At 33.7% G+C, this 22,970-nt stretch overlaps 1 protein-coding gene across 2 annotated transcripts in view; it reads right to left on the bottom strand.

Moving 5' to 3' along the window:
- The window catches only part of Cda4 (chitin deacetylase Cda4), a 135,520-nt gene that overhangs the window by 41,678 nt on the left and 70,872 nt on the right, over positions 1-22,970 (bottom strand). For both annotated transcript variants that reach the window (XM_070110451.1, XM_070110450.1), the window contains exon 4: positions 9,330-9,457. In XM_070110451.1, the coding sequence (XP_069966552.1) occupies positions 9,330-9,457 (128 nt within the window). The remainder of the gene's footprint in view (positions 1-9,329; positions 9,458-22,970) is intronic.

Here is a 22,970-nt window from a genome sequence, read left to right as displayed (position 1 = left end):
CAATTTCGCTTAATACATAAAAGTTATTTATGAGCACAATTTTGCCTTTTTGTTTTCTTTTACTTTCTTTTTTAATCGAAACCAATACAGAACTGTAAGAAAAGCGGCGGTTGTTGAGTGAAAGAGCAAGGAATTGAAATAATGTCGGTTGCGGTGCAATAAATTGAGGCGCGTTTTAAATTGTTTGTGCGAGCAAATTGTGTTCGGAGTATTTTGAGCTTTAAAAATCACAGTAGCAGATGTTTTGGTAATTGAAAAGTGTGTTTAATTTATGCAAGCAATTTACTTGACGCTTTCATATGAGTTAGAGTGTCAAGAACGAGAAGACTACCTCAACATAATTAATAAAAGCTTGGTTCAGTCGTAGAAATTCTGAAAAGTTTTTATTTTGATCACTCGCGTCAGTTGAAGCAGTTAACTGAGTTGATTCGATTTATATACTTGCTTTCTTTTTGGGATATCATGCTAAGATAGAATTAAGGTATTAAATTATTTTGCCTTATACAAGGTGCGTTCCAAAGTAAACAGTAAAAAAGTAAGAAAGTAAACTCTAGTGGCGCCATCTATATGTCGACTAGTGCGTTAGAATCTGCTATCCTTTATCGACTTCCAGTAAAAATTTTATGTTTCCTCTATTGGAAGTGAAGTTATTGCGTTTTAAGTGTCAGTATATGTTCAAAGCATAACACCTTTTCTCCTTTTCTTAGCTACAATTGAGAGCAATATTAGTTAATAAGAGTGAACTTCGGGGATAAGAAACTGAAAGATTTTTCAGAGAGCTAGAGTTATATATACTGAAATATATTGCAGATATATTTAAATATCAAATATAATATATACTTATTTCAAAAAATTAGAAAATTCTATAAAACTTACAGTTGGTGTCTTTTTTGAAAGTAAATAAGTTAAAATGCTAGCAAATACTAGCAAACTTATGGCAAACGAATTGTACCGGACGACAAAGTGATATTGAAGATGAGTAAAGACTTTAACGATAACTAGAAACTTCATTCTTTGATGAGATTGTGTTACAATTTTGATAAATGTTGACAGAAACATCTCCATAAACTTCATAGAAACCATAAGTAAACAGCACGAATAACCTGAGGTTACATTTGTCTATGGTAAAACTTTATTAAAAAAAATTTATAAGATTATATGTATTATTGGGAGTAATCGAGTATATTTTAAGGGGTGATTTTGGCTGGAAAAACGAAGAACGTCATGGGCGGTCAAAAAAGTAGCAAGATGAGGAACTGCAGGCATTACTGGATGAATATTGCTATCAAACACAAGAAAAGCTCACAAAATCTTTGGAAGTCATCCAACCTGTCTTTCAAAACGTTTGAATGCAGTAGGATACATTTAAAAGCAAGTAAATTGCCTACCATATAATTGAAGCCAAGAGGCGTTGAAGAACGATTTTGCATATCAGATATGCTGCTTGAAGGTTACAAAAATAATAAATTTTTGCATTGGATTGTGGATGATGATGAAAAAAAGATTTATTACAACAACCATAATTTAAAAATAATGATATATGAAATCTGGCCAAACAGCCAAATCAACGCCGTAGCGGAATAACTATAACTCAAAGGTAATGCTCTGAATTTAATGGGATCAGAAGGGTGTCAGGTATTATGAGCTTTCAAAACCGGGTAAAAACGTTAATGAAGAATGCTACCGACAACAACTCACCGAATTGAAGCGAGCGATTGCCGAAAAGCGGCGCGGAAAATGCGACTAGATATATGGCAACAATAGTCCATCATGACAAGGGTCGGCCTCATGTTGCAATGCCGGTTAAAATCTATCTTGAAAACAGCAGCTATGTGGTTTTACCTCACTCGCCTCATACCCTTGACAGTGTCTATTCTGACTATCGTTGCGAATCGAATAAACAACTGATATAAGTCAGAAAAGCTAGCATAATTAGATAGAAAAAGAACGAAAGTATTTATACCAGTTCAATATATATTTATACACAGAGATTACAGAAATCTTCAATTGATGATAACTTGTATAATAAAAATTATTATTTACTACTGAGCATTCAAAAAGATTGTAGTAAGAATAAATATAATTTAAAATAAATGCAAATGGGTGTAATGAGCCACACCTTGTTTTAGAATATTTTAGAAACCTTTGGTACCATATAATCCATATATCTCACATAGTAACTTCACGACCAACTCGCAATATATCTCAAATTCCATTTGTTTAAATAGCTTAGTATTGATTTAAAAAATTGGTAAATAACGAACTATGTTTTAACTAATATAAGCTATCCGAGAGATAACTATTAAACGTTGCTTTAAGGACCCTCTGATTTTAGCACGCCAATAAACTCACACTTCAACACAAATTATATACATATTATCATTCATCGCTAAGAGGTATGCAAACAACATTAAACACTTGTCATCAACATATTTTTGCACGACGCAAACTCTCATAAATCGCTTATCGAGTATTCAACGACACTTAAATCCACAATTTGCGGTGAGCGTAACACAGCTGCTGCGATTTCTACGATTTCCACTAGTAGCTCGCCTCCTTCACGAACGTAATCAAAGCTCATAACGGTGCATAAATGCAAACACCAGCTGACCATAAAGCAAGAGCGCCACACAAATTGTGTGAATGACAAAAATAATCGATAAATATCGCAAAAACGAAAAAAATAGAACGCAATAATAATGATAAGAGTTTGTTGAAAAATCGCTGGCGCTCAAATAAAAATAACCCATTGGTGATTTTATGCGCTTCCTGTGGCTTTCGCATAGCGATGCCATGCCATTCGTTTCGCTTTCATTTCACACATCCATTATTTTTATGAGTTGTTTGTCGGTGTCGTTTCTTTTTTTCTTGTTTTTTCCCTCTGCTGTTTGGTCGTGATTTATTTTCGTGGCGGAAGCGCGCATTGAAATATGCCATTCAATATTATGCAAAATTCAGGACAAATAAAGCGCGCCATCAGCATATAATCAGCGCGATTGGTGAGCAAGTGTTCGATGGCTTGGCTTGGCTGGCTGGTTGGTTGGTTGGTTGGTTGATTATGCGCCGCTAAGTATGCTATGAAAATGCGTGAGTTTATGTAGCACAGCGCAGCACAGGAGAGGGGGAGAAAGAGAGAGAGGTGAGTGAGAGATTTGTGTTGCACTTAACGTCGTGCAACTGTCAACCTAAACGCAAATGGAAGTGCAAACCAAAAAATTGGAAAAAAATTAAAGAACGAAGAAAGTAATAGCACTAAAAATTCAAAGAGTAGCAAGGAAATTCGTAAGAAAAACTCGACGCTTCCAAACTGCAAGTACCCCGATTCATAATAAGGAAAAAAGTGTGGTGTGAATTGCAGCACTCCTCCGTCAGACAGCGCTGTCATTAATCGTCGCTTGCAACACTATCGCGTGTTCGTCGCATTTGTGGCAGCGCCAACTTGCAATATTTAATGGTCGATTGGAAATGTTTGTATGCATCTGCAGCCAGCGTTCGCGCGGTCTCATTCGCGTGGAGTGCCGCTTAGCTTTGGTTGCAGATTGAACTTGTAAGCGGTGTCTAGTAGTTGTGGCAATAAAGTGGTTTGTGTGTTGCGGGAATAATAGAGCGCTCAGCGCGCTGGTATATTTGCAGCATTAAAATATGCAAGGAAGCTGAGATTGCAATTTCAGGCGACTTAATTCTTTTATTTGTGGCGATTGGGTTTCGTTTGGAGTTAGTGGAAAAAAGTTGAAGGCACACTATCGGTGCGTTATTTTATTTTTTAAGGTTATACAAGTATGTTTGCTATTTAAGTCGAAAGATTTTAGTTTTCAGTGGTTTTAGGGGCACGAGGTTGCATTGCTAATAAAATTAGTTAATTACAAAATTTTATATTTCAGGAATAAAAACATGGATTTTTACATAAGGACTTACGATAATTATTCGGGACGGCTAAAATGTTCAAGTGATTTTCAACTCAGTGTGAAATTTCGAAAACGATTTTTTTCATAATTCGCTATGTTATACCTTTCAGAAGATTATAATAACATTTGAAATCGATACTCGGAGATAAATATTCCGATCATTACCAAATTATTTTTCTGCATGTCATGTATATAAAGAGTGTGTTTTTAGACAAGTGGTTTTTGAGAAGTATTAAAAAAATTTAATGTTATAGCCAAGAATTAAGCTTTTATACAAAAATACGGGCTTACCGTTATGTTTTAAAAATGATTTCGGATAAGTGACCGTCGCGACTGGCTCGAATAAATTTCAGTCGAGTCCCAATTTTTTACCACTTTTTGTAGCAATTGGGGCCATTTGTCAGCTATATCCTGCCGAATATTCTACAAGTATTCCAAGGCGTCAATCATATCCGGGTTATCTGCGTAGACAAGCGACTTTACATAACCCCACAAAAAATAGTCCAGCGGTGTTGAATCGCCACAGGCGACACCAGATAAATCACTCACTAAAGTTTCCTTCAATAAATTGATTGTTTCGTTGGCTGTATGGCATGTAGCGCCGTCTTGTTGGAACTAAATATCCTCCACACCAACATTCTCTAATTCAGGTGCGGAAAATTCATTAAACATGGCTCTATACCAACGGCTATAAAATTATGGCCGACTTCATTTCGTCGGCGTTTAAAAAATCGCTTGTGATTTATCATCACTCCAAATGCGACGAAATTTAGTTACTCAAAAATGTAAACGTAAACCGTAAATAATTTTTTTTTAAATAATATTATTTTGTTAAAATCAAAAACAATTCTGAATTTAGTAAATTTGTGCGTATATAGTTAATTTTATTTATAGAACTCATCGTTATAACATTGTTCCAATATTCTGAACATGCGTTGGAATGCTACTGGCCTTGTGTGACTTAAGTGTGAGCCTAAGCAAGAATAATACTTTTCAGTTAAATATATCTACCTTTGAGCTTGAAAATTTGTTTTTGTGGGGAGTGCTTCTTCATTTCTTTAATACGAAATAATAAATTATAGTTTAAAAAACTAAAAAACACACTTTAAAGGAATTTTTAAACCTCCGCCCTTAAAGCTCTTCCCTACCATCTTGTTTGTGAAAATTAATGCTTATGGCGCATTTATTTCGTCAGTTATCGCACTTATAGTACATTTTAACATAACTGTTATATGGAGAGTGGGCGTGATTATTATCTGATTTTGCTTGAGTTAGCTTTCGCCTTATTTAAGATATAAACATTAAACCTTTTAAGGGAGGGGTTGCGCCCACCTTTAAAGTAATGCGAAACTGTTATCAAATTATTGCATTGTCATCGGTCCTTGACACGTTTGGAAAGTTTCAAGTTGATCAGACTTCTGGAAACCGGTGAAAATTGAGCTCTAAGATTCCATTACATACATACATACAATCCAAGCTAATAAAAGCGTACTGAAAAACCTCAGCTGAAAGTCAAGTCAGACAAGTTTATGGTAATCTTTAGCCGAGCAAAAGTCAAAAAATGTGATTTGCATTTAAAAGTGGTGATCTTCGGAAGACGAAGAACGTCCTGGGCGGCCAAAAAATGTTTAATATGAGGAACTGGATGAAGATTGTTGTCAAATACGAAAAGAGCTCGCAGAATTTTTCGGAGTCACTTAAGCAGCTATTTCAAACTGTTAATATGCTGCTTAAACGCTACAAAGATAATTCTTTTTTTCATCGGAATGTGAATGATGGTGAAAAATGGATCTATTACGACAACCCTTAATACAAAGGTCATAAGTAAAAGAATCAGACCAACAGCGATTTCCAAAATTCTAGACTAGACACAAGGTAACAATTTTCTACCATGACAATGCCTCGCCTTATGTTGCAATACGATCAGAAACTATATATTTTGAAAATATCGACTATGAGGTTGTGCCTCATCCGCCTTATAGCTCGAAATTTTAAAAATTTCAAAACATTTAGCCTTTCGCTATTATTAAACTCCTTTTAAATAAACTTAAAATGCGCTTCCACTTGAGTGACTAATGCACGTAATTCTTGCCATATTTAAATAATAAGTTTTCAAGTAGCTGGTTTCTTCTAAGCATTGCTAATAACTACCGCGGTAAAAGCACGTAAAAAATTTGAACCTAAAATTGTTATACTGGAAAAGCAGAAACCTGATATTTGAATTTTAATTTGCCGGCATACTCGTACACACTACTCCTTTCGCTCGATGCAGCGGTGCTACTTTGGCAAACTTTGCGCCAAAAATAATTAAGTGTAGCGAAGTGTAATGCAGCAAGTAGCTGCATTTGAGAACCTCAATCAAAACAACCGTCAACAACTAACAACAAAATATGTGCTTACATAGAAGTATGCCATAATCATTTACCTGAAACAGGTACGGGTGGTTCTTAAATCTAGGATGATTTTTTTAAAGCAGATTTCTTACAACTCAACTATTAAGCCGAATATTTATTCCACATACTTTTTAGTTCCGATTCGACGCTAAGATTAATTTTTTTTGTAATTTTTTGAATAGAGGAATCTCAATTTTGACCCACTGTGCAACATGTCTTTCCCAACTTTAAACAGCATAAATAATTTTATGTAAAATCGTTGGTCTTCGTCTTACCGATTATAGCCCTGTGACCGAAAACAACGTTAATTTAATTTTTTCAGTACCACCCTAATGTGTATAAATAACTATATGATAGCAAAATGAGGTAAGATTACGCTTCTACTGCAGTAATAATCATGATGGAATGATAACTACTCACAATATATGTATAAATACACATATCTGGGTCTGTGCATATGTATGTGTGTAATACAGGCAAGAAGACTTCCGCAAACGCTCTGTCAAATTTTCGCTGTTCGTACTTCATACTTATACGAGAATTTATCATACGTCATATGCTCCCAGAACGTATGTATGTTTCTACTTACACTCACATACATTCCAATGCCGCCTCGACTAATATACGTATACATATGTAAGTGAGTTATTCTATCATTAGGATCATAGTTTTTGCATCGTACTTCTTATAAAACTTATTAATTATAACTTAATTAACCACAAATAAGAGATTAATTTTGTACATTGATCTCTCTCTCGCACTTCTGCTATCTAACTATTGGCTGTCAATTGCTGCTAGCTATTTATCCTCATAGCCACCACAAAACGCACACATATGCATTAGTGCATGTACACATATACCTATAAAGACTGAGGGATTATAGTTCTTATAAACGTTAGCATGAGAAATAAATGTCATTAAACAATCGAAATAAATACTTTATCTGTAGAAAAGGATTATTCGCCAGTCAATGAGCTTAGTTTAATAACCGTGGAATATATGAAAAAATATTCATTTGATAGTAATTCAAATCTGGAGTTTAAATTGATCTAGAGGAGTGCTTAAATAATAATAATTTTACGGTTTTATTTGACTTTTTTGAAACAAAAAACTGATTTCAACGGAACCAATAGAAAAACAGGAGCACAAAATCTATGACAAGAAGTTTTTATTTTTTATTTCACTTTCGCGTTTTTCTTAATATTAATTAGTAAATATAAGTTGTCTTCGATTCGCAATTACTCTGCTGGCTATCTTACATGTATAAGATATAAGATTTAGATTTACTTTATTAGATATAAGACTTTATTACAGATTCAATAAATAAGAAAAATATCAAATATTTTTGATTATAAAAACAGAATTGTCGGAATAGCGGGCAGCTTAATAATGACAAGAAGACTTTTCAGCTGTCAAAATGTTCTGTGGGATACTAATGAAATATCTGCAAAGAAAGAAAGTCAGAAGAAAATAAATATACGCCATTTTCCTCTAACAGCGACTGTCGAAAGAAAGTGCGCAAACTTTTAATTTTTTGGTATCAAGAGAGATACAGAGAGAAGAGAAGGGATCAAGTGAGAAATATGATGAAGAGAGAGATTATAAAGTGTATAGGCGCAAAAAATGAAATAGGTAGAGAGAGTACGACGACAGGGAGAGATAAAGAGAGTGAGAAAGTGGTAGGAGAAAATGTTGAATATTATTAACCTCAGTAGTTTGCTCATCAATTTCTGTTCTGAAAGCTCATAAATAGTTAATGAACGCGAATCGATCCCCTTTTCATTCACATTTCTTTTATATCATTATTCATAACAAATACAACAACGTATACAGTTGTAAGAGTCACTGTTGTTCTGAGGCATCAAAATATATCAGATTGAAGAGTAACCGTTATATAAAGTGCCAATTAACTAATAGTCCCGTATATTACGTGGCTATCATTGTATCCAAATTGAGTCTGTGCTAACATTTTACCGAATGATCAAATTTGTCACAGACTGAATCTATATTTTCACGTGTTTTAATACAAATTCTTCATTATCGTTTAATGAATGTAAGGTTCGGAGCTACTTTGCCAAGCATCCATTTTGCGACATCTACTGGATGTTATTGTCTTAGAAGTTTGGTTAATGGTGAATCATGAAATGGCGAAATGAAATATGCATTCGGATATCCCATTATTTATTTTGGTTTTTTCCTTCTTAGTTTTTTTATTTTAATTTTTTTTTTCTAGGATACGGTAAAGTTCTTCGGGGTGAAGTGCCGTTTTCAGAAGTGACTGCTGTTTTAAATTGTTCAATATATGTCTATTTCAGATGAAAAGCTCAGCAGCTATAGTATTGAAAGCTTACACATAGAAATGTGAGTATACTAAGCCATAATTGTCTATCTTATTTGATCAGGACAACATTCTAGAACAATAGCTAGAGATGGCTAGAAGTCGATTAAAGCTAAGCAACTTCTTGCAAGGAGGCTATTCATTTCCTACCCAATAGATGAACAATTCTTTGATTATTAAATAATTAAATCCCTAAGAACTCTTATTTTGTGCATACTTCCTTTAAACTTTTCTCCCGCTGATATAACGGAAACCAAATCGATTTTGAAAGACGGAACTTAAATATGCAACTGTAGCTTCTAAATTTCCGTTAGATTTGTTAAATATCACCATTCCTCATAAAACAAATATTTGCAATATACCAAACAGCGGGAATATGCTGGCTAAGAGCGTCAAGTGAAAAGGTAGAGCTGCAGCATTTGGCTGCAGGAAATCAAACGTTATGGTGGCACCTTACGCTCCCGTGATGCCAAGTTGCTTATTTATGCATTTATGATACGGTTTGCTGGCGTTAGCTAGAAAATGGCAACAATATAATAGAGCAGCGCTTGGTGCCGCTTAACGTTGTTGTCATATGTTGCACAGCTCAACCGATACCTACATACTTGTGTATATTTGACTATTATTTCGAAGCTTTGCGAGTCGCTTAGCACCTATGTAGGTTTGTTTTATTTGCTCTCTTATTGCACTTACCTTTTCCGCATCCAAACCACCCGGAATCTGTGTGCCATCCTTTGAGCAGAAGCAATATGGCAATTGACACTCTTCGGTATTGCAACGCTGTGCCCTATCAGCCGGGGCATCTGTTGCTGGTGTTGGTGCTGCAAAATTGTAAAACAAAAAGAAATATGTGTTAGAATGAACCTCACTTTCAAATGCGCAAATAAATAAAGAAGAAATTAAACTGGCTACTAACTAACTGTAGTGGAAACGGGAAGCAAAGCAGAAATTAAACAATAACTCAATACACACAAGCAAAATCGGGACATACTTAAATACATAACAAGAAAAAGCGTTAACTGCACTGCACCGAAGCTATAATACCCTTCGCAAATAAAAAGCATTCCTTACAAGAACTTTATTTTGATCGTTCAGTTTGTATGGCAGCTATATGCTATAGTAACATGATCTGAACAATTTTTGTTGAGATTGAACTGTTGCCTTAGGTTATAACAAATAACGATAACTCATGCCAAATTTCTTGAAGATATCTCGTTAAATGAAGAAACTTTCCATACAAGAACTTGCAGCTATATGCTACAGTAGTTCGATATCGTCCATTCCGCCAATTGAGCTTTTTAGGAAAACAGGACGTTTGCAAATTTTCAGATGGATATCTCAAAAACTGAGGAACAAGTTCGCGTATATACATATAGACATACGGACATGGCTAAATCGATTCAGCTCGTCGTGGTGGTAATTTATATATAGAGTCTTCGACGTTTCCTTCTGGCGGTTACAAACTTCGTGGCAAACTTAATATTGCTAAGGATATGTCAAATACGAAACCCAAATTCTTTAAAATTTTCTTTGACAGATGTCCTCAACTATCGGTGATATATTGCTCATCTCGATTTTGGAAATGTCTTTCTTAAAATCGTTGTAATAAATGCAAAAGCTAAGGACACGTGATGGCTGACGACTTTCTGTTCAAACGATATATATTCTGTATGATCAATTTGAGGTTAGAATTAACCATAATTTCAAGTACGGTTTTAACGTCAAATACCTAGATTACCTCAAATTATCCGCAAAAAGAAGTTGGAATTCTTAGCCAGATGTTTACTTGTGTAGAGTCATTGAAAATATAACCTACAATTAATCGATGAAACGATCATCCCTTATTTCCAAACACTTTTGAATATATTCATGAAAATATACAAAAATAGAAGTTATTGGGTCATCAGGTTGAAAATGAATTTATTCTTTAAATCACTAGAAAAATACAAGAACAAGCTTAAGGTTTTTAGAGCTATGTAATAATACAGTAGCTTCTGATAAGAAAAACTCAGTTATTTACCGTTATATTAGGTGTTAACAAGCCATGGTATATAATTCAGCTGATTCGAATTTCAAATGGCTTGAGTTTTCGAACAATAAAAAAACTTTTATGCTTTCATATGTGTACATAAACTTTTGGAGCTTTTGTGCTTCGTGTTATGCACGAAGCTATTTGACAATAAAAAGGCACGCTACGCCAAGAACAACCAATAGGATTGGCAGATCAACAAAATCGTACGCGCAACAACAAATTAAACTCTGTGAAGGTCTTGTCACAATAGTATTTAATATGCTTTAAAATAATATGAAAAGAAATTATTAAGAATAAGTTATGGATAAGATTACAAATTCACCGAAGTCTTTCAAAAAATAAAGGGTTAATCATTGAGTGTAGGGGCGATGTATCGCTTGTCCATAGTAATACCAATGTCTCACTTAAGCCAAACCTGTCCAAATACATACTATTTTACAGATATCTACCAGTAGATCCGGTCCTAAGAGGTTGAAATAAAATGATATCGAATTAAGTAATTAGCTTTGAGGGAATATGCAAAGAAGAGGGTATTCGGTAAGTGGGTAAGGTAGCTGTCTGATGACGCACCTAGGTTTATAGGAGACCTCCTAGCCTGCTGGTATGTCTACCAATTAGACAGTTCCATTTATGCCACGTTTGCCGACTAGTTGAGCAAGTCAGGGATCGACTCCACCGAGACTCAGCTAGATTTGTTGATTAAATGTTTATAAGTGGCCAGAGCCATTAAAATTCCCTCTTTTTCGGAGTCTAATTGTAGACCTTGACTTTTACGCAAGTTATAGGTTACGAAGTCAAGCATATGAGCAAATAGAAAAGACTTGAGTAATTCGTCTGCAAATCTATATTTTATCTATTCGTTCGCTGCGTTAGAAACTACCGTTATATGGTATAAATTCTATTATACAAGGTGCGTTCCAAAGTAAACAGTAAAAACGTAAACTCTAGTGGCGCCATCTATATGTCGACTAGTGCGTTAGAATCTGCTATCCTTTATCGACTTCCAGTAAAAATTTCAGAAGTGAAGTTATTGCGTTTTAAGTGTCAGTATGTTTTTGTCATCGGTGCGAAAATGAGCTTCGAACACAGAGCCAACATTAAATTTGGTTTTAAAATTGGTAAAACTTTTACCGAAACGTTTCAATTGATGAAACAAGTTTATGGCGATGATAGCCTATCCCGTAGCAGAGTGCACGAGTGGTTTCGACGTTTTCAAAGTGGTCGTGAGGACATAAACGAGAAATGAGCCGAAACCCAAAAAATCGCGCCTGGAGAAGTCAAAAGTGAAGACAATGCTGATTTGGTTTTATGATTCCAAGAGTATTGTCCACAAAGAATTTGTTCCACCCGGCCAAAAATTTAATGCGGTATTCTACCTTGGAGTTTTGAAGCGTTTGGTGTGCCGTATTCCACGTGTTCGGCCCGAATATCGCGAAGATGGAAGTTGGCGTTTGTTGCACGATAATGCGCCGTCTCATCGATCGACGCTTGTGGCCGATTATTTGACCAAAAATCACATTTGAACAATCAACCACTCCCAGTATTCACCTGATATGGCACTATTAAAGCAGAAAGAGACTATTTTGAATAAAATTAATTGATTTTGCCGATAAAACCATTTGTTCTGTCTTTTTTTTTTTAAGTCCTGTTTACTTTGGAATGCACCTTGTATTTCGCTAGCAACGGAGTTGCTTGGGGTGTTAGAGGCACCAGAATTGATTTGCGCAACCAAGTAATTGTATAAATATTAAAATAATTTGTGCCCTAAGTCTACGAAAGCTTCACAACTAACCTTTAATCGTAACAATTTAAATTTCTAATTCATTTTGTCGAATATTATGTTCTCAATATATTTTCGGTTTCGGATTATTTTGCTATTGTTTCCTATAGTAATTGCTTGCTAACGCATTCAGTGGCTTACATATTCCATTTCCAACGAATTCGATGTTGATATCGAGTACAACAACTACAATAACAGCAATAAAAACAACAACAATGTGAACAAATTTACAAGCGCAATGCATCCATTGTTATTGTGATTGTGAAATTGCATTGGCATTCCGTTAAGTGTAAGGAACACTTTGCTGAATTATGCATGAGCGTCAAGTCAGGCGGCGAACTCTCCCCTCCAGACGTTGCAGCCAGCTGCTGGAGACATTGAAGCAGTTAATATTGCCACTTGGTGTTTGGTTTGTGTGTGTGCGCTGCTGCTGTATATGTGTGTATATATGTATGATACACTACAGCAGATTGACATAGTCTAATGTTATTTAGCCAAACGCATGTGTTGTTGATAGTTAAACACACTTGCAATAACATATAAATATCTACAAATACTCTTAGACAAATGACCTATCGGCGTTTGCATTTATAGGTCACTGTATAGTTGTCCTTTTAGTTACGTCACTGATCCTTACAATGCTTTTACTAACGCATACTTACACTCAAATACTTAGTTGTGTTTGTTGTTGTAGTTAACACCTGAATTTATAGTGCCTCAGCAGTTAAGTAGATTGTATTGAGATTGCAAAATGGAAAGTGATTGCTTGGTACCGTAAAAGCGTGGAGATTTAAATATCGGCAAGTGTAAAGTTAATTCTTCAGTTATTTTAATTAAAAAATTTAAGAGCTGCCACTTTTTCCAAAATGTTTAATGCAATTATGATCAATTAAACAAATTTTGAAAATGTGGGTATTAAATTAAAAAGGTTGCAAAAAGTTTACATAATGTTGTTTGAAGGGTTGCCACCTAACTTAAAATTTTAAATTTGATAAGATAAATGAATTATTGCAATTTAAAAAGTTTGAGAAGAGTTTACATAATTTTTTATAGAGGGCTGCCACCTTTTTAAAAATTGCATTATACAAAGCTGATGTGACAAACGATTAAAAAAATCTCATTTAACAAAATTAATGCGACAAACTTTTTATTACATTACGATTAGCAAAAAAATGTAAACACTTGTACATATGTACGTTTATGAAAGTTTGAGTCTGAAAATATTTTATAATTAATTACAACCCTTAAAAAGCTGTTTAGTTAACTAAATCGGGGAAATATATTAATTACTTAATATAAGCATTCAAATGACCAGATTTAAAAAAGATTTATGTTGGTTAAATATTTAAGAAATTTGCTACGTAAAGAAACCTACTGCCTCTAACGAGTCACCACTTATTTGAAAATTTTAAATTAAATAAATGTTATGAAAAAAATAATTCTGTATAATACGAGTAAAAAATTAAAAATGTTTAAAAAAGTTAACCTTACAACATTTTGAAGAAGGTTGTCACCTTTTTAAAAATTAATTAAGCAAAATTGTTGTGATAATGAAGAAACGAGTTTACAATGCAAGTATCAAAAACCATTTAAAGACGTTTAAGAAAGTTCGTTTTTGAAAATATTTTCGTAAGGGATTGCCAACTTTTAACAACTTTGTAGTCTACTTAACAGTGAAAATAAATTAAATATTATAACGAAAGCATTAAATTGATCAGATGTAGTAAAGATTTATGTTGGCTATATTTTTAGGAACGTCGCAACGTAATAAAACAAATAGTTTTTAAAGGGTTGCCACTTATTTCTTAAACTTGAATTCAATAAAATTTATACGATAAACTTTTAATAATTGTACAACATCTATCTGTAATAATAGGAGCGAATTATTGCAATAGCGATATCTACTAATATACCTTACAAAGGTTAAATATGGAATATATTTCTAAAGGGTTGCCATCTTTTGAAAATTATATAGTCAACCAAGATGGTGAAATTAATAAAATTCTAAAATGCAAGCAACAAACAAAGACGTTTTAAGACATATATGTTCATTTGAATGGGTTGCCACCTTATTGACCGCAAAAAAAGTGAATAATTTAGACAGTTTTCAAATTTGGATACGTATATAAAGCGATCCCGAAATAAAAAATGTATTTAAGCTACCCTAGACTGATATTTTGCATATTTAAGCATAGTTTAAAGTTAATAAAACAATAAGGCGCTCACTGATTATATTATCATTACCACCAGGAACAGAAGAAATAAGCATAAAAATGGATTAAACTTACTCGTGAGTTCTCTGTTATAAACATTAGACATTGTATGATGATGAGTGGTAGATAAATAATTGATTAATTGTAGTATAAAATTCATATTTCCACAACTGTCATTTCCTAACCTTTTTTTGAAAGATAAATATATTCGTTGTTGTCGTATTTTATAATCGAATTAAATAATTTTAAAAATTTTAATTTTTCTCACTATTTTCAATTTTACTTAATTTTCTCCTTAATATAAACACACTCTCACTTACGGTATTTTCTAACTTCAGCACGTATTCAAATCGAAGTCGTAAAACTGTTAGTAATACCAGGAATTAGATGAATAGTATTGAAAGCTGCATTTCTGGAACATTGACACAAAGTCAATTCTATATACACACTCGTACATATGTGTAGTCTATGCATACACACACACTTGCAAATCCATTTTATTCAGGGCAACAATGTTAATGCATATGCATTTAGATATCACAGAGTTAAAACAATTGACGCTACTAACTCATGGAGATGTGAGACAATACAATTTTAATACATTGTAACATATGTGTATATGTATACAGATACATACATGGAGAGATAGATAAATGCTTGATGAAGCCGAAAAGTCAGCAGTTGACAAGTGATAACTCCAGCAATCATCAGCACATTCAGATGGAAAGAAGGCAATGCTGAAGTGAATGGCTCAGTGCAAAAGTTGACATATGCCGACATATGTTAGCATACAAGTGGGCGTCTAAGAGTATAGCTTGGTAGTTGTGTGTTCGCTGCTGATTTAGAAAATACAAAAATATAGAGAGAAATAAATTTTAGTGATATTAAAAAGGCCTAAAGATTGACTTAATTTGTGAAGGATTATGTTTTAATGCTAGAGTTGTTGTAGTTGTTTGATTTTTGTACACTGTAGACGAAACTTCTATATGTTTTCATTGACCTAATTTTTTAAGATGTCGAATTTTCGCCATAGTTGCGAAAAAGAAAAATTAAAATACTAGTTTTGCTGCTTCAATTATGCAATCTACTAGGGCTAGTCGAATCTATTTGGCAAATGGAACTAATAGGTACGTGAAACAGTTTTATCTGAAAATTATTTAATCATTGCGGAACATTGAGAAACTGGTAAAAATCAAATATATTAAGGTAGTCAAGTAAAAATAGAACAGCCGGTGATTATATTAATTTGATAAGGTTTCTTTTATATGTTTTCTGTTATATGTGTTGCTTCTTTCACGATTACGTTTTTTGGCAAGAGAGTCGAGCTCAAATTTAGCGAGCTGAAAAGTGGCGAATCGAAAACGACTAGTATAAAGGAGATAGTAAATGGTGTAAGAATATTTTATGGACTTGTGCATTATCTTACGCTTTATATGGATTTTTAATGATTTAAGGCTTTATATTTAATAAACGAGTTTGTTAATTTTGTGAGATAAAAGTATAACAATCGTCTTGTGGTCGGAATAACTGTGTACTTAGAACAGCACTATATAGAAAAGCTCGTGCGCATTTCTCAGCTTTCTCAGTTTCAAATTAACTTTCCTTCTATAACTATTAACCTAACTATTGCTTTTGTTTCTATCCGACAGCAGTAAAAGAGTTAAAACGCACTTTTCGTTGATAATATTTCGAGTTTTATTTATTTAGTGTGCTTTATATAATTTATTGCATCATATTCACTTCTTAAAGGATTTGGTGATTTGAAGAAAATATGATTTCTTTGAAACATTCCTCTCTTGCAACAAATTTATAAAATACGCAATTAACTTCTATTTTCATACTATGCTTAACTCTCAACAGTATGAAAACAAATTTGCATAAATTTCCATGCGTAAATATTTGGCGTCATTTACACTAAGTTGAAGACATTAAGCTCTTACTTCCGTTCAAAACTTACCGTGTTCATTAAACTGTGAAATTGAAAAGAGTTTACGAACTTTCTAGTGAATTCTTAGCGTGACGCTGTGGGGTATGCTGTTTGGAGTTTTTGCATAATTTGGCAAATCTTCAGGTTCGATTATTAGCTGCAGCAGCGGAGACGCGTGGTTGGTGGCAACATCTTGCTGCAGAAGTTAGAAATTAGCTGTAATCCGCAAAGTTCATTAATGCGATTGCCACTTTATTATTATTGAGATATTTATATATGAATAGACTCATATGTAAATTTTATTTCCAATAATATCCCTAATTTGGCAATGCATGGGTAAAATTTAATTTTATAAAATTAATTTTAGTACATCTCTTCATCATTAAGAGTTGTATCGATTTAATTCATTCAAAGTAGCACGATACTTTCTAGTTGTTACCGTTTTTAATATGGTTGAAATATATGCTGGCTGAGTTGCCACATTTAATACTATAAACATACGAGTACTCAGTAGACACAATTTGTCTAGCATTTATTTTATGATCACCTATATAATGACTACCTTTTGGTGGAAAATTTTATGAGTACACCGTTCACTTCAACACATATTTTAGACCTTCACCTAAAAGTTTTGTTTGGATAACGATAACTTGTCATACTTTTAGGTAATGGAGACATATAGAAATATAATATACTTATAAGAAAAGTTTGGGGAAAAACCTTCAGGTGTATGGAAAACTTCATGTTAAAAAAATGTTACGAAAGAATTGAACATTCATTATTCGAAATTAACGTGAATGAATTACGATCAAATCTGATATTTTATTTAGTTATATTATATAACATAGACTGAATTAGTTTTAAAACTTTATTTTACTTAGTACGGTAGTTCGAAAATCTTTCTATTAGGTATATGGGGATTAAGGGAAATATTGACCCGATTCAACAAAATAATGACATACAGACATATTATTGTATTATAATCAGGAAAGCGTTCTCTGCTAATGTCAATTATATTGTATATCTCTCACATTGACTGATATATTCCGGTATCTGGGGCTTGTACAGTTTTGGTTCGATTAGGACAATTTTTGGGCAAAAGGTGGCACACTTCAAAGGCACTATTCGTGCAAAGTTTTATCACGTTATATTAATTGGTGTTTTATTTGTATACTGGAAAGTGAAAATATCAGATGAAATTTAAAGTTGTGTTATATGGGAAGAAGCGTGGTTGTAAATCGATTTCGCCCATTCGTACTGTAAAATGTCAAACTAGTCGTAGGTACCGAATTTGGTTGAAACTGGTGGAGCAGATCCGGAGATATGTGATTTCACTTAAATGCGGTGCCACGACCATCCTACAATTTTGATATCTGCTTATGTAAGGCCGGCCTGTGCCATCCTAGATGTAAAGTATAATGTCTATTATGCATTCAGTTAATGTTTTATCACACTTTTAGTAGTTTTTAACAAAACCATTATGTGGACGTAGGCGTGGTTTCACTTTTTCGCTGTCAAAATAATTTGTCCTGTGCTTTAAGTGATATAGCTCGAATGGTCTGGGAGATATAAACATTAAATCTCGTAGTGGCGGACCTACGCCTATTTTTTTTTTAATTTTTAAACCGCATGTCCCCTTGTTATTACGATTTAATATAGGCTTTCGATTAATGGTGTTTTGTGCGCGTGGAAGTTTACACCCATCTACGAACTCGTCCCCAATTTTTTACCAAAAAACGCGTATATCAAGTTTCATTGCGATATCTCAATTTTTACTCAAGTTACAGCGCGCACGACAGACGGACGGACAGACAGTCACTCGGAATTCAAGTATTCTCGCCAGTCTGATCATTTATATATATTATATGTATATTATAACCTATATAATGACTACGCATTATTAATATATATATATATATATTATATCTAATACGATTAGTTTTAGGTGATACAAACCGTTAGGTGCACAAAACTATTATACTTGTAGCAACAGTATAATAACCCCTAATGTTTGTTTCTTAAAAAATAGGTAAAATCGATTGTTGTTGTTGTAAGCAATAGAAAACACCATCCAAAATAATTGCAAGAATGTTTCCAGATTGATAGCCCTTTATCGGATTGGCCCTAGGTCAGAATGTCGTAGGAACGGTATTGGTATATACTGCTGTTACCAATAGAGAAGGCGTAATTTTGATAGCTCGTGGCGAACATGTTTGTTCTCAGATTTGTGTAAAATTTCGTTAGTGTGTTCAGTAAGATTTGCCATTTTATCATGACACGCTTCACTTTTGTAAAAGAGGCCCATTTCTGGCTTAATGAATTCGTCAACAAACAAAATTGTCGCTAATGGGGTGAATCGAATTCTCGTGTTGTTAAGGAAACGCAATTGCATCCCCACAAATTGACCGTTTGATGCGGATTGTGGTATGGCGGCAGCATCCCCCAATAGCAAACGTTATAACATGAAGTTGATCGACTTTCCCCCCCGAAATTTGATGAAATCGGTCATCTCACAATTACATTAAGTAAATGCATATCGTGATTAAGTGCCAAAAATAGATAAAAATCGGTTAATAGCTTTTCTAAACGCCCTATAATGATCAGTCTCTCATAATTTATATTAATGAGTTTTTTATATATATTATTAAACTTTGGTGAAAATGTCACACACACAGCATAAGGTTGGTTTTGACTAAAAGTGGTTGAAGCCGATTAATACCTTTTTTAGCCACATAAAGTCGAATAAATATTTGCCTACCTTTTCTTGACCATTTACTTCGTATATACTTGAAAATGATAATGTACAAATGCGCATTGTCGGGTACCAAAATTAGTCTATATATTGACCTATAGAATCTGGCTCTAATATTGTGAATATAGTTATATTCAGTAGTACAGTTGACTTTTATGTATACATTTCGTATATAAGCCAAGATACCGTGTTGGTGCTTGTTACTCTGATACTAAAAACAGGTGCAATCTAATTACAATTCCATTTTAAAATAAATATTGACAGACACTGTTATGATTAAGTCTGATAGATTTCTCGATATATTTCACACTCTTTCTTTGCACACAATATTTGAGGGTATTTATTGTTCGTTTCCAGCTAAACTTTTCTATATCATTTGCTCGGGAATGAATACATTTTTTCTTTATTCACTTTTCATTTATTTTTATTTTCTACAAATATATTTTTAGTATAGTTTATTTTACTTCAAAAGTCTTAATTTCGATTTTTGCATATACCAGCGAAAAATGCTTGGGCAATGCGCCGCTTCAAATTCAACTGACGTGGCAAGAAAGTGTTTCAGTAAGCGCAATAATCATAATAAAGTGAACGTGTATATTGTCCGATGCTCGTCGCAGTAAAAAAGCCGTCAACTGCACGCTTTGGTGACTTTTTCTTTTGGCAATCAAGTAGCTGGCAGTAAAAAAGAGTTTTAAGACATTTAACTATGAGCGCTTCGTGCAGCTTGCTGTCTTACTATTACGCTCTATTTCCACTCTATGGTACACTTGCTATTTGGACATCCCATTTAGTTGGCATTTTGGCTTTAGCATATATCTGTGTAAGCACCTTTACAATGGCTGCGCCTCCAAACGTGCCACATACAGCGTGCACGGCTGCGTAAGCCATCCAAATGTGTGTGCGTGTGTGTGTGTTTTTGCATTACGCTTTAGTGTCATTTTCCATTTTACATTTTCCAAGACTCAATTGCAATGCTGTGAGATGAAATTTTTATTTCAGACTTTGCTGAGCCATACAAGATTTGTACGAAATCCAGGCTAGCAATTTCAGTTGATGCCACTAAGCGTGTACTTGCAACTAACCTAAAGTGTAGAGAGTGCAGAGATGAAGTGCGTGTATGTGTGTGTGAGAGTCTGTGAGACTAAGGTTAGCATATGTTGAAGTGCTTCTGTATGTGTGAGCTTTTGTATGCATGTATAAGTGTGTGTTTGCTTGCATGTGCATCAGCCATAAAATCATCTCAGCTGTGTGTGCTTTTGTGCGGTTTTGGCTTTAAATGAATTATGCGACATTTACTCCCAAAGTGTGCCGCCACCGACGACCCTTTAACTCCGAGTGTAGGCCAAACACTCTCGACGGTCGGCGTAGAGAACGTTTCGTCATGCGAAATGTTGGCCCACTGTGATTGTGGTATTTAACCCTTGCAACGACTTTCTCCTGCCTTAAAGTGTTGGGTATTGCAGTTACTGAAGCACTACAACACTCTTAGCTTGTGTATGTATGTGTATATCGCCACTTTGGCGGCCTACCATTTAAAGCGGTTACGTATACGCCCTGCTGTATAGTACTTGAGTTGGCTGCGCTTATATTCAGCCATATGTGTGTGTATGTGTTTGTCACACCGCTTCTCAGCTTCTGTTTGCCTCACCTACTTCTTGCTGTAGCAGCCAATTTGTCTTTCCTACACATAGAACTATACATCTTAATAAGTAAGTCGTCACACACACACACCTACATACAAACCTAAGCAGCAAGTATACCGATGCTCGCATGTTGTTGCTGTTGTTTTTACTGCATGTTTGTCTTAGCTACTGCACTTCTAATAGAATTTCCATTTGCTCTGAGGCCAATTTCCAATTTCATATTAAATGCATAATAAATTATATTTCGACTCGTAAGACGTTGCTGGTGAGTCTGAGTCGCTGTGAGAGGGATAGTGCGCGCACAGTAGTGTGAGTCCCAAAAAACAAGCGACAAAGAGAAAGTCTCATGACTTAGTAAAGAAAAATTGCTTAAAATGAGTATTTATTTTTAAGCTGGTATTCTCCAATGTATCGAACAATATATGATATTGCTGAATTAAGGGGATATTTTCCCTAGACCGCAATGTGGTAAGGTGCTCAGAACGGGTATAATCGGAGCTGCTATGATTGCTTTTATACTGTACATATAAAAAAGAATCCGAGTTATCTCATTAAAATTATTAAGTTAGAATGCTTCGGTTTTAGTGCGTTGCCATTTTTTCTGGGAAATCTCGCTAAACACAATGATTTAGAGTTTCAAAAAATTAATATTTCTTATAATTTATATACTATATCTTAACGATTTTTAATTTAGAAAGCAAAGTTTATAAGTTAAATATTCTATGATATTAATTTTAATTTTCTTTATATTTTTTTAGGGTTACCGAAAAATCGTATAAATTTTGTTGAACTAAATTTAGTTAAATTCTTCAGTTTTAAAGTAAAAATTTTGAACAGATGGCAAGACTACTCTACAAGTATGGTAACCGACCGTAACCATGTAAGTTTATGTCTACAAACTTCTTCACGTTATTATTATTTTATGTAGTACCGATTCAATTAAAATTTTGTGAAAGATGGTAACACTGCTTTAAAAATCTTTTTTCAACTATATATTTTCAAAGCTTTGAAACTTAAATAGTAGTAATTAGATAATCTTATTAAAATCAAAAATTTAGATGGATATGGCCGGTTCAAGCTCGTTTAGTGCCCATGTTGTAACATTTAATATAATTTATGAATTTGAAACAGTGGCAACATTTTTCAAAAAGTAGTTTCAAATGCAAAATTTTGTTAACTATTGATACTCGTCTAGTAACAAATTGATTACATTATGGCAACCTTATCGTAAACATACTTTCAACTTGAGGCATCTTTATTTTGGTACCCAAGTCGTTAAATTTAATTAATTTACAAATTTCACTAATTAGAAACTTTTAAAGAGTAGCAACTTTGTAATCTTTCTTAAGCATTTTCCCTTTGGAGCAAAATTCGGAACTCTTATAAATTTTTATATTAATTTTTTAGGGAGATGGCAACCCTTTGTTAACAAGCATACTCAAATTTTATGTATCTCAACTCAATCAACTTTTGTGTGTCTTTATTATATACATAAGCTGTTTAGATGTTCAAATAGGTGACAACCTTATAATATTTTTGCCTTAAATCACTTAGAAATTACATTAGTTTTTCTTGTAGCAACAATATCTCCTTGCGTTACATTCTTTCGTTGCAGTTAAATGACCTAAATATTGTGCACAAAAAATGTCTCTCATCAAATCAAAACTAATTCAATTCTTCAAAATTAAAATTTTTGTTTTTAAATTGATGTCTTTCACTGCATGATTGGCTTTCTTTGGCATTATTATAAAATACATCAATACATAGGTCTAAATCAAAGTTTTTAAAAAAGGGGCGTGTCAAAGTACAGTACATAGTATATGGCTTCATGAAAGTAAAAATTAGAATTTCTGCCCAGATTTAGTATTCAATAGTAGTTTCAAATCACTGTTCAAACGGCTTAGCCGCCATCATATTTCTTTGGGAGAAAAATGTGAAAGTTCGCATATTCCATTTTAAAGAAATTGATACCCTTAGATAGCTGAAG

This window comes from Bactrocera oleae, chromosome 5, assembly GCF_042242935.1.
Source record: "Bactrocera oleae isolate idBacOlea1 chromosome 5, idBacOlea1, whole genome shotgun sequence".
Classification (NCBI taxonomy): domain Eukaryota; kingdom Metazoa; phylum Arthropoda; class Insecta; order Diptera; family Tephritidae; genus Bactrocera; species Bactrocera oleae.
This window is presented reverse-complemented; position numbering and strand designations above follow the sequence as displayed.